Below are 13982 nucleotides of genomic sequence, written 5' to 3'. Positions count from 1 at the left end.
ATAATCAAATTCCCCCAACTGCCACATGTGTAAGTGGGCTGGTGGATGGTATTACCTCCAAAGTGGTAACTTGGATTTCAGAATTCATTGTTTAAGATGAATAACCAAACACATGAATAAATTAATAGAATAAATAAAAGAAAAACTAGAAAAGAAAAGTAAGATATTCTTATGTTCACAAATGTTTGAAAAATGAGAATAACAATTATACTTCAGAATAAATTACAATACAGTTCAATCAACATTGAAAGTGTCAAAAAAAAAAAAAAAAAGTTTGGTAGAATTGAACAGAGGGAGTCACATGCATCAGGAGGGTGTGTTGCACTCCTATTGGTGGAGGGTTGTCGCATGATGATTTACATGCAAGACGTAATTGAACCACGTTGATCATGGGATACATGGGAGCTCAAGGCTTGTGAAAAAAGTTTTGCATATAGAGACCAGCACTGAATGAGAATAGCTATATCTGTGAGAGGAGGTAATGTACCATATTGGAAATGACAGATTTGCATCTATATTTCAAGTGCTGAAAGTTTGATCTCTGGTCCATTCCAAATAAAAAAAATTAGTCAGGGAGCACAAAATGTAGTTAGGGTAAGCAATATGGATTTTTTTAAATACTTTATACAACCAAATGTTGATAAAATTTATATACGATTTTTCATCCAGTAGGTGATCTGAGGGGTTGGAGAGATCAGGCAAAATTTTTAAAAATTTAATGTTGCCATGTACCTTTATATGATTCCATTTAAAATTAATTCTTATTACTGAATGGATCTCTATGATCTATCTACCTTGATCTAGAACATATGGCTAAAATATAAACACTCCATTAAAAGAATTTCTTACATAATTGCATTTGCTAACATATTAATTTATTATTAAAAAAATGTTACAATAATAAATATCAAGAAAAGATATAAGCCTGCAAACACACCCATAAACCTTAGGATTCAAATACTGTTCCCCCCTGGTTTTAGTTGGTCAAGTGCTAAGTGTATGAGATCAAAAGTAAATCTGTAATCAGAACAAGATACGAGACAGAATTACAAGAGATTTCTATATTCTGAGCTGATTCAATCTTACCTCATCTCCTAAAAATCGATGTAGCATCCTAATGACTGAAGCCCCCTTGTTATAGGAAATATCATCAAAGATCTCATCAATTTCTGATGGGTGGCCAACTGGAACCTACAGATAAGACAACCTCTTCATAAACAAAAGAAAGGATGTTAAAATAATTAATATTAATTATTAACTGTGAATCAAAAATGGAAAAAAAGCAAATTACTGCAGTAATTGTAGGTTGAGTTAAAGTAATAATATACATCCAAATTTTTAAGTTAAACTGTGAAACATACAAATGAAAAAATATGCTTGTGAACATCCTATTAAGAGCCAAGGAAAATATTACTTAACACTACAATATGTTTTTTATCTACCATCACTAAAGAAATAGAGATTTTCACATATATGTGAAACACAAATAAAATCACATAACATGAGATCTAGTACATTTTAAATAAAACATAATACTAATTCATATCACACATCTTGCACTTTATTTTATCTATTTCAATGATTTCAAACTAACATTTTCTTCTTCTTCTCTTTATTTCCAAAATATCAAATGATACGAACTACAATTTCTTTCAGCTTTAAATCTTTTTGTACCATTGATTGACTGGATCTAAACTTATCACGCAGATCCATGAGAACTGAGGCCTAAACCTATTAACTAACTGAGGTAACAGGAGCATGTCTCAAGACTGAAGTCTAAAGTTAACACTTAATTGTGGGAGCACGGGTGTTTCAAGATTATTTCCAGACCAATATATCAAGTCACTCCTCTCAAATCACTTCAAATAAAACTATGAATGAAATGTCCAGATATAAAATTCAATTTTTATGGATAAAACATCAAAATGAAACAAAGCTAAAATTCTATGGTCTCTCTCCATGTTTGTTGTTTATTTCTAGCTTAAATAGCTTGAAAATAGTGAATTTTTGAAACTCTGCATCAAAACAACAAAAATTCAACTAGCAGTAACTTTTTGTTTTACAACTTCAAAGTTTCTAAAACTAACAAAATTATAAATATATCAAATGAAAGCTGTGATTATTTTCTTCATTACAGTCTAGTTCCTTACATGGATTGTAAATTTCTAAAGTTTAGCTATTACATCAGAAGCCTTTCTTGATCACAGGACTATAAATACCCTAACTAAATCATGGTTTTGTACTTATTTTATGCTCCACAAAAGTAGTAAATTAATTTTAATAGTTCCCATACTTATATACTTATTTTGTTGAAGCAATAACTTGGGCAGTTCTTCTTCGCTTTACAAAAACTCCTGTTTCTAAGTTGAAACTATGGAATCATATGGTGGACTTTATTGCAGCATAAGCTTAAAAATTAGAATGGGTCTTTTTTGAAATAGCTATAAATAATTTCTAAAATGAATACAGAGGTAGCTTTCATAAATAACATACAGTAAGTTTTAACCAAGTATATACATATTATTACAATTTTTCTCTCATCAAAGTGGGTTAGCACATGATACCATTAGGAGTGTGATTATACAATTACTAATAAATATGTGCAAAACCTGGCTTTCATGTTGATGGTTACAAGCAAGGTTATGCAATGGAATAGTATACAACTATGTTATACAGCAGTTTTTATTTCATTATCAATTGTTATCAAATAACTTCAATTTAAGTTCAAACACATTTAAATGATATCATGTTTTACACTTGAATTGTCTGTGTTTTAGATACATTTTTTATTTGAGTTAGTAATTTTTATGAATGCAAATACAGAAATGTTTTATATAATGCCAGTGGTTGGAATGGATTAAAACCCAACTTCTAAGTTTAGATCTAAGTCTTCATACACAGTAACACCATTTACTTGTCTAAATTTATTAAGATTGCAGGTAAGGCCATTCTAACTCACCTCAATTGGATGACTGTTGTGCAAAGCATCAAGCTCCAGAGCACGAGTATAGACATCAGTCACAAACTGAGTCCAAATTTCATATTCAGGAAACAGGTGGTTGACACACAGGAACTCAATAAATGATGCAAAACCTTCATTCAACCAAAGATGAGTCCACCATTCCTGAAATATTTCACAAAAATAAAACATTAAATAGAAGTTAATTTAAAACAAACATAAAGAATTTTTCCAGTGTCACGTTACTATAAACATGTTTAACAGCCCTACAAATAGCCTTATCTTATTAAATACTAGCTATTGGAATAGGATTAAAAATTTTAGTTAAAACATTTAGGTTTTTGTTTTACAGTTTTAACTAGTTGAAAAATGTATGATATAAAACCCATCTTTAAGTAAAATATTTTAACAGCAATTCTTAGCAAGCATGTGGTAGAGACTAGACTATACACACAAGACATCAAAATTATTTTGGATAAATGAGACTTAAAGAAATAAAATTGCATTATCTGTTTACTATATGTAACTTGTGATTTTTTCCATGTTAGAGCAACAATTTTCAATGACCTTTTGAAACAAGCAGAGTATTACATACATTTTGAATCTTATTTCAATACCACCAAAATTGATAAAAATTCAGGTATATTAGCTGGCACATTATTTTTTTAAGCTGTTAACTTATTTATTGGAGATGTCACATAGTAATATATTGTACACACAATGCTTCCTTTTTTTCTTGTACTTGAAACACCCAAATTGTTCAATGACATGAGCCAATTTTTAGTATGTTTTAGAAAAGAAAAACAATTTCCCTGAAAAGTGAACCTTTTACAACAAATTTACTTTTTCAGTGATGACCAGCACAGCAATAAATTGTAGAACATAAAATTTTATTTAAACTTTTTTAAAATAACTTTTCTGCATGGTTAGCTGTTGAAATGTCAAACTAAAATTACCAACATCCACAGTGTAAATAATAAAAATTAATCCTCACCATGGTTACTAGATTACCAAACCACTGGTGAGCAAGCTCATGCCCAACCACGAGGGCAATCCACTGCTTGCGATCAGCCGAGGTATTCTGTGGATCAACAAGAAGACACGTTTCGCGGTAGGTGACTAACCCCCAATTTTCCATGGCACCTGAAACATTTAAATCACATGTTTTTGAAGAGCATTTGATCAGACAAAACCCCACAGAAAATAAATCACAGCAGGAACACACAGTTTTCTGTGTTTGTTGAGTGTAACATTTCACATAGCACTTAAGCTTGTGAAATTTAAATTTTTTTTTGTATATACTTTATTTATTGTTACACATTTTTTTTAAACAAAAGTAACTGAAATGTAAATATTAGAAACTTAGTCTAACATCAGTAAAATAAAATAAGAATTTATAGTACTTACTGCATACTCGGACTCTTTTGAACTCGTGTAAATTTTAGTTGTTCTTTAGTAAGCCTCACAAATATGGGTGTCCAAAAAAAAGAATCATGTAGTTGTCAATTATGCATTTTAGGACATAAAACATACGAGTCACTAGAATAGAATGTCCAAAAACTACTGTAATTTACCTGGCTTTCTAAGTAAGCTATAAACAGGTTTAAAAAATTCCTGCACCATTCAGAGCACCAAAATTTAGTCACCATACCAAGTAATTCCACTAACTAATGACAGGAAAACTAAAGAGTGACTTATAAGACTTATGTAGAGGAGAATCTGTTCTTTTTTATTAGCTATAAACATGTCCATAAGTCATGTAAGATTGATTTTCAAAGAATCTCTAAAAGTCAGAGAGGGGGAAGGGGATTCTCTGATGGGTTTGACAAATTTATTAATATCTCAGCAAATCAAGAAGGTAGAAAATTCAAACTTTAAATTATTTTTGTAAATATGTGCAGTTTGTATTTCTATTTGGTCAGAAACCACATTATCCTACTTTTGATGTTACAAAATTCCAAAGTTCAGAGGTTAAAGTTCAATGTATCACATGACAAAGCAAAATAATGACTGAAAATCTTTTACACACATCCTATTAAAATTCCTAGGTTAAAACTTAGATAACGTAAAATATCTGGAATATAAACTACAACTTTATACCAAATTTTTTTGGCATACATTGATAATAGTCATTTAATTAAACTGTGAATATAACACTGTAAATAGTCAAAATATGTGGAAAAAGAGTTAGGCCGTATGCAATGAGATAACACCACTTTATAGACTAAAACCAAAACTTTACACACTATAATACATTTATACACACATTGCAAGATATGCAAGCAGGACCTTTAAATTAAATTAATCATTACTGAGTGAATGTAATTCATCTCATGTCATCTTCTGATAAATTACTTCTACTTCTCAAGCTAACTAATTTACATAATTTAACACACAGGTTCCTTGGCCAGATCATCTGATTCGTGAAGTTTTAATCAGAAAACTCTGACAATATGTGAGCTCTTAAATTAGTTTTATAATTTCCTTTTCAAAGATCTTACCAGCAGAAAAATCTGATATAGCTATCAAATCCATTTTTGGTAATGGGTAAGCTATGTTGAAATACTGCTTGTAGAATGGTAGAGCTTTACAGGCAACCTGGTTCAAAATATAAAATATAAGTTTTTCTTTCTGTACAAGAAATATATTTTATATTTACAATGACAATTCTCAACATGAAACCTTCTATCACAAAAATTATGCATTTCGTATATTGTTCACAAAAGCTAAAGTTATTTATGAATACACAGAAACAATTTTAATGAAATATTAAACGTACTGTCAATAACTAAAAAAAAAAGTGCTTAATTTAGTAAGTATCTAATGCTACTATCCTTAAGATTTTAATACAAAAAAATATTTAACATGCTCTCCGACATTTCTGAACTTTCTAAAAACAATAATTATCACAGATATCAATTGTCAAAAACACCTGCAAACTGAAACTGTGAAAGCATTTAAACTTTTGGCAGGGAATTGAGAAATAAATACAATTTTCAACTACATTTATTCCAAAGAAAAACTTTTACCTTACTTTTAACTTTAAAATTAATTATTACATAATGACTTTTTATTTGTTATCTATATAAAATAAACTCACACTTGGTAGGCTTAGTATACTGACACTTACTTAGGCTTAGTTAGAAAAGTTGGAGTAGAAAGGAAAGTCTAATGGGAAACAGTCTGAGTCACAGAAACTATTGTTAAAATGTAAGCAATGTCTGTGCTCATTGTGTATCAAATTTCTGCTGATTTAACTAAACATTTCCCTTTTCTCTACTAATAATTTCTCAAAATCCTAGGTTGAAGAGTATGAACATACAATATACAACTTAAACATGTGCTTGTAGGTTAGTTACTCTCATCGTTAGTAGTGTTACACAGTACAAAGACAAGATTTTGGTGGTTGTGGCATTTCAGTTTTATGAGACTAGTTTGGTTCTACTTGGAAAGTGAGGAATGTCCAAGAAATAAAAATTTATGGAAATATTCACACACACATTTTTTCGCTGTTAGTGGGTTTACATACAGGTAGGATAGTACCATGAACAATTAAAAACATTTAGCTACTAGTTGTTAAGTTTAAGGATTAAATAGAAAAGGGTATACAAACAATAACCATCTACATGTGGTGGTATATACTGTCAGAAAGTTCAGAAATATGAAAGGTGATTATAAATTACTTGTTTCTTAGTCTCAGTATAATTTGTAGTAATATATAACCAAAACCTTGCTTTACAACTGACAAGATACTTGTTTTTACCTTTTTCAAAAAATTATTCAAACTGGACAGACAAACCTACCAATAATGGGACTCACCAATAAATCTCAATGACTAGAATGCAAATGGTGGTTATGTATGGTACTTAAATTTCAACCAATATGTGCTAATAAAGTAAGAATGTGAGCTTATTCATGAATATTAAAGTCTTCCCATTATTTCTAATACAATGAAAAAACTGGCATAAGCTACACACTGTGCATATATTGGTATCAGTGTAAAACACAGCTAAATACGACGAGTCTTACACATAAAGGTTTAGAACTAAAAAAATATTTCATTATATAACTTATGAAATTCCATAACAGTTGGTACCTTGAAGAAAGTTGAAAACAAATTCAATCTTTGCTGGATAATTCAAAACAGTTATCAATCACTCTTTGCCTTTCAAGTACATTTCATATGGGATCACTTTCTTGAATTTAGAATGAAGCTGTGTGAAACAAAAAGTCACAAAATTACACTATTTAGCCTTCTCCTCACTGTTTATTTATATTGTTCACCTCTGGTGAACAAGAAACCTGTAAATAAACAGTCTAGAAAAGAGTGTTTAAAACCTACCTCCAGAGCAAATCTTCCCTGCTCCTGTTTCCCAACTGGTGTGTATACTCTCACTTGTACTCCATCACCAGACTGTTCCTCCACATAATCAAACTCACCCACCACTACGGCCACTAGATACGTAGACATAACTGGAGAGGTTGCAAACTGTACTTCTTTCAGTTCAGGATTTGTGGCTACAGGTTTACTGCTAACAATGTTCTGTGGATGACAGTAAAGAAAATAAAACAGATAATGAGTTTACAAATGAAACATAATATAAGAAACAACCTATGGACATAATTACGTTTTAGTCAACATCATGGAATGTTGCAACAATTATTAATTTTATTTAACTTTCAATTCTCTAGTAGAAACAGTTAAAATTTTAAAGTAAAACCTTCTTATGAATTATACTTTCCAAGAAGTTGGTAAAATGACTTAACATTACCATATTTATTACAGAAGTTTGTCGTTTTAGACTAAAGTCACATTGAGCTAGCTGCTGTATCCCCATGGGGAATTAAATCCTGGATTTTACCATTGTAAGTATATAAACTTACTGCTGTCCCACTGGGAGACATTTATTACCTAAAACTACCCTGCTGTAAATTGTTATTTTTATTGGGCATTACTGCCTTGATAAATTAGTTACTATAATGGTACAAAATTAGAAGTGCTAAAGGTCACTATTACTGACTTCTGAGTTTACAAAAGATTGATACAGACCAGTTTACATACTGTTCCTCTTTTTAAAATCAAGTTCATATATTACAAAAAAAATCAAAGGATCTGATTACTAGATATCTCACATTACAGGAAAAATCAAATAAACTAGAAGTGCTTCAAATTAATAAAAGCAAAAAAAAATAAAAAATACATTAACAATAATAAAATAAAGCAAAATGCTAGTGCTACAAAATAAAAATTGAATCAACCAACTATGATAAAATGATATCTTAACTATCAAAATTGAATAAAAACTTTTGTATAAGATGTACCTGTTACTTTTATAACTTAAAAAGATTGAAACAAAAATTACTTCAGGTTGCATTAATACAATTACGTTTAAAGCAAAAAATGTAAAATTATAAATAATAATTATATTGCATGTATCCCTTTTCAATGTTTCATAATTAATAATATTCTGATGGTTCATTTGCTATTGAACATTAAATAGCCTTCATAACATATCTCACTCAAGATCGACCAATTTGTAAAATACAATATTACAGAAAATATGAAAGAAAAATAAATAAGTTAAATAAACAATGCACTAATATTTTGCTTTGAACAGAGCAGTGCATTTTTTTTTTTATGACTGAAATATATTATTCCAAATGTCCTGTAATTTTACTCAAAATTCAGGAAAACTGTTTTGATGCTATTTGAGTTTCTCAGTTTCTACATAAGCCAATAGAGATTTATTAATATTCATACTGTTGCCATTGTTGCAAGTGTTCCATCTGCCTTCTTCCTGATATTGTACCAACACATTAAGCATACTTGAGATCAATGTCTTGCTGTAAATTGAATCCTTGCCTAGCAGGTTTCATTCCTGATAGTTGTTGTTGTTTGTTATTAAGTACAAAGCTACACAATGGTATCAAAACCCGGTTTCTTGTAGTATAAGTCCATAGACATACTGCTGTGCCACTGGGGAGAGGGAGCATTCCTAATGCAATGATATGATAGATAAGGATATGCTTATAACTATTAGCATTCAGAATACCATCACTCTTAGGTAGATTTCCAACAACTCTGGATAAGATGCAGCCTATACTAATATTGGTGTTTATGAAAAGTTTGGACTTTTTTGCCTTGCCACTTCTAATATCAACAGTACTAGTTTCACATACCTTCTTTAGTTTCCATACATATTATATACAAACATGAAATTTACCTTATTTCACATAGAGTAACCTTAAGTAGCCAAAAAATTTGATCTCTACATAATTTTAAATTTTCATTTCAGTACTGGGAGCCATGATTGCGTTCACAACTTTACTACTGGGAAGAGTACGACTGTCAGCACTTTGTAGTCATTATGGCTGATTGGTAGTAAGACAGCGAATCAGTGTAAACTATCAGTACATGACTGCACACTGGTACAGTTGATTTTCATCCAATAGAGGGGATAGCAATCTTGTATTTTATGTCCATTTCATTTGATATTTCCATAACTATTTCCAGTATTACATATTCATACATACAAGGTGGAGAAACAGAAGTCTAGGTTTCATAACCTATTCAATGCCCTACTTCACAAATTCTTTAAGGAAAATATTGCATGATTGTTTTACATGAATTTTGTAATATTATTATCTTCAACGAATTTATAACATAAAAAGATATATATTTGGTAAAACAATACTATAACTGTTATTTTCAAGACATTTCCATTAAAAACTTACCATGTTTGAAAGAGTAACAAGATCTTTTGCAGCTATGAGTGAAATATCAAAGGTTGCTTTCAAAGCAGGTTCATCCCAGCATGGAAATGCACGTCTAGCATCAGTTGGCTAAGTTATATAGAATTACACAAAAACAATTCAAAATACTGTTTGGTACTCAGAACTTACAAAGCATTAACAATTGAAACTTATCCTCAGCTTATTCCCGTTGAAGGTGTAGTTTTTGAATTACATAACAAAGTTATATGAACATTTTCATTTCATATTAATGATATGATAACTGCAAGGATTAAAAAGGAAATATTATTACCTCTGACTTTAATAATGTACAGAAAAGTAAAATTATTTCACAGGCATACAAATTAACATGTTAACTAAATATACTGTATATATGTGAACTAGTCTTTAGTGTACATCTATAAGGAAAACCAACCTCTTTCGTCAAAATGTGTTCATTAGTTAAAATACTAAAAGATAACTAACGATATATTATTATCCACAAAAATCCCCAAAGAAAAGTTAAATAAAAAATTTTTGCTGACCATGCTCTGACTCAAAATTGACTACTTTTCAAAAGCTATTATGAACTTCAACCAAATAAATACACTGAAACTCAACATGTTTTACTTTAAGTACACCTTTCTAAATCTAAGTCCTTGGGAAATGTTTGGCTTTTTAAATTGTGTTTATGACAAAAACAAAAGTTGCCATTAACAGTCATGATTAATTACTGCATTATCATTATCCTAATCATTAAACTTTATAGGGAATTTTGTATTATAAATCATTTATATGTATATCCTTCTAATCAAAATTAAACTGTTTCCCATATTGTGATTCCTTGCCTAGAGGTGTGAGCTAACCCTTTTTTTAATAAGTATTTAACTTAAACAGGAATATAACACAATCTTTCATATATATATACAATATTTGTATACTTTTTTCCCTCAATATACCATGAAAATTACAAATTATTATTCTAAAATGGTTAACCTGAAATGATGACAGTCCACATCCCAATTTTGATATTAATTTGATTAAACAAATTCCTTGTGATGTCTTTTACATCTAACTGGACAGGCATGGAAATTACAATACAGGAGAGTAAATCGTAAGAAAGAAAAGTTAAATAACATAATGGTGATTTTTTCAAAGATTTTAACAAATCATAATTCAAACTTTTAAAACTGATATCAGCCTTTGTTCTTATCTCACCAGCTTATACAAGATTGTTTTTAAATCTTCATACCTCAAACTGTGTCACTGCTGCATAACGTACTTCACCTTCAAGGGTTGTGTATTTGCTGCGATAAAACCCCTTCATCTTCTCATTAAGAACTCCACAAAACTCCAAATACAATTCACCCTTACCAACAGTCAAAGGCTGATCAAAGGTCAGTATCAGTCTTTCATCATCTTGAGATACTTTAATATTTGTGGCATTTTGTTCTTGGTGAAAAAGAAATAAAGTAATTATTTTTAGGAATTAAAAGTGGAAGTTGGTTTGTTGTTACTAATAAACAACACAAATAAACAATATTTTCAGTTCCTTCATCCTTCTTGTGTTGAACTTTAGAATGGTACCAGTCAATCTCTATTCCACGACAGGAGAATTGTGATGGAAAATGACCACAAATAATTCAATACAATAAATTCATATTTAAACTCACTAATACTGTGCTTATACAATATAGCATTTAACCAGTATCACTGAAGAAGGCTAGAATACAAAGTCCTGATAATGACATAAGCATATTGTAGGATGGATAGCACTTTTTTCTATAAAAGTGTTATCTAAGCTGAACTAAAATATCTACAGTTTTTCTTCAAGAGACCAGCACATCAGCAAAGAAAATAATAAATCCCCTAAGCATGCAATTAAAAAAGCTCAACAAGTATTTAACATGCAAATGTTTTTTTGCAGCAAGAAAGCAATGCTAATACTCAAAAAACATAATCAGAAAAATACTGAAAAACACTGAATATAGATGAAACTTTTAATACTTGATCTGATTTTCCACAAGTAACTGATATAAAACATTCCTCAAAGGATTATCAAATATCAAGTTGGACTATTCATTACAGCAAAATTTATAGATTTCCATCTTCCTGATTTAAATGCTATAATACTGTTTCTTATTTACTTTTAGTCTTGGAAAATAAAAACTTTCAACAACTTCTGATTAGGATCTCTGCCATATTATTAAGCAAGATGCAACCTTTCTAAACAACTTTAAAATAAATAGTAAGACTTATTTCTTCATACACTAACCATAAAAATGATACTAATTCTGAACTAGAATTAGCAAAAATTACCTTAAGCTTAATTTGGATATTATGATACTAGTACAAGGCTTAATAATTAGTTTAAAATTATAAGTTTATAATAAGGGGTATTGAAATTTTACTAAGACACGTTTTCATATTTGGTTCCTATCAGATTAAAACTAAATCTGAAAAACTTTATTCTGACTAAATTAATTTCTTTTTATGTCAAGAAAATGGTTGTTTTTATTTTATTACATTTATGTTTTTTCGTCTTGCATAACAAATAAATACAACCTAAACTTAAACACTTAAATATTTTCAAAATATATATTATGCTTACAAAACAACATGCACTTATAACAAAAAAACCTAAACATTTTTATCTAATAGGAATTAAAACAATCAATCCGAGGAACCAAGCACCAAAAATACAATCAGAGCTCATATGACCAACCAAACAATTAGCAAGCACTTACCTAATCCACCTTCTCTAGTGAAGCGAGCCAGCTTCACTTGGAGCTCCAAAACATTTAAAACCACAACAGATGTCTCATTCTTCACCTTCATTTGATGTTAAAAATAAAAAAGTGTATTAAAATAAAAATCAAATAATATTTACATTTTATAACTAAGTAGTTTTGTAAGATGCTATTCTTTCATTTTTGTTAATTATTAGGTCATCAAGAAATTAACGTCGCATTTTGTAACACTTTCATTAACCACCCCCCCCAAAAACGTACATCATGTATAATAGTTAAACAAACTGCTTAAACATCACATTAGTGTAGCCTATATAATGTGTAAAATTTAGTATACTCTAATCCCTTATAGTGATGGCACACAACAAGACACACGTTTGGCATGTAATGCTGTTTGAATACAAGGGAAACAATGCCTCTGTAGCCACAAAAAATATCAAAGTTTATGGAAATGTTTTGAACATTCATAAGTGTCAACAATGGTTCAGCAAATTTCATTCTGGTAACTTTAGTCTTAAAACTGTGATGGCAGGGGCCGACATATTGGAATTAATACTGATGCTCTGAAGACACTTGTTGAGTCTAACCCAAGGCAACACACACGTGAAATGGCCCTGAAATTGTACTATCTCATTAAACAATACATAACATCTAAGGAGTATGGGAAAACACCTCAAAGAAGGTGTCTGAGTACCTCATAAACTCTCCGATGATCATTGTTTCCAACATGTGAACCTTGTTTCGTTTCTTCTGGTGTGTAAACCATTTTTGGACAGAATTGTTACCAGTGATGAAAAATGGATTCTCTCTGCAAATATTAACTGCCAAAAACAATGGCTCAGTCCCAGACAAAAACCACTTCTGACCCCAAAACCTGCACTCCATCCGCAGAAAGTGATGCTTTGTATTTGGTGGGACATCAAAGAAGTAATTCATTTCGAACTCCTCAATCCACAGCAAACTTTCAATGCAGAGATCTATAGTCAGCAACTGAAATGTTTAAATCAAGCCCTTCATTAGAAATGCCTTTCACTCATCAATCGGAAAGGTGTTCTTCTTCTCCGTGATAATGCACGTCCACATGTGGCATATTTGATGCAACACAAGATTATGGAGGTGGGTTGGGAAGTTCTCCCCCACCCACCATATTCTCCAGATGTGGCACCATCAGATTACCATCTTTTTCATTTGCTGCAACACCATCTTAATGGAAAAACACATGCAAAAGTAGAAGGTGTTAAAGAGGACACTGACATGTTTTTGCTTCAAAGCCAAGCAATTTCTTTCATCAGGGCATTAACAACCTGGCTGTAAAATAGAAAAGCATCATCGATAAGAATGAAGACTACTTCATTTAATAAATGTTTTGTTTTGATATACAAGTTGTTTGGGGTTTTTCATCTAAAAACAAGCAACATTAATCTCTTGATGACCTAATATTATAAAGCTTATATTCTAAACACCTCATTCTCAGTCTTTTTGTTGAGCTGTATCTTGAGTTTATTTAATATAATGTTTTGGAACAACAGGAGATCTATTGG

The 13982-nt window shown here is 30.4% G+C and overlaps 1 protein-coding gene across 1 annotated transcript in view; it reads right to left on the bottom strand.

Moving 5' to 3' along the window:
- Positions 1-13982, bottom strand: part of LOC106469017 (puromycin-sensitive aminopeptidase-like) — a 70266-nt gene that overhangs the window by 21868 nt on the left and 34416 nt on the right. Inside the window, exons 3-10 of the mRNA XM_022397414.1 lie at positions 12439-12523; positions 10944-11143; positions 9695-9802; positions 7302-7502; positions 5461-5557; positions 3954-4102; positions 2960-3124; positions 1087-1191 (exon numbers count right to left, since the gene is read on the bottom strand). Coding sequence (XP_022253122.1) covers positions 1087-1191; positions 2960-3124; positions 3954-4102; positions 5461-5557; positions 7302-7502; positions 9695-9802; positions 10944-11143; positions 12439-12523 — 1110 coding nt within the window. The remainder of the gene's footprint in view (positions 1-1086; positions 1192-2959; positions 3125-3953; positions 4103-5460; positions 5558-7301; positions 7503-9694; positions 9803-10943; positions 11144-12438; positions 12524-13982) is intronic.

Source organism: Limulus polyphemus, unplaced genomic scaffold (assembly GCF_000517525.1).
Source record: "Limulus polyphemus unplaced genomic scaffold, Limulus_polyphemus-2.1.2 Scaffold3265, whole genome shotgun sequence".
NCBI lineage: Eukaryota > Metazoa > Arthropoda > Merostomata > Xiphosura > Limulidae > Limulus > Limulus polyphemus.
Note: the sequence above shows the minus strand (reverse complement) of the source record. Positions and strands in the feature narration are given on the sequence as shown.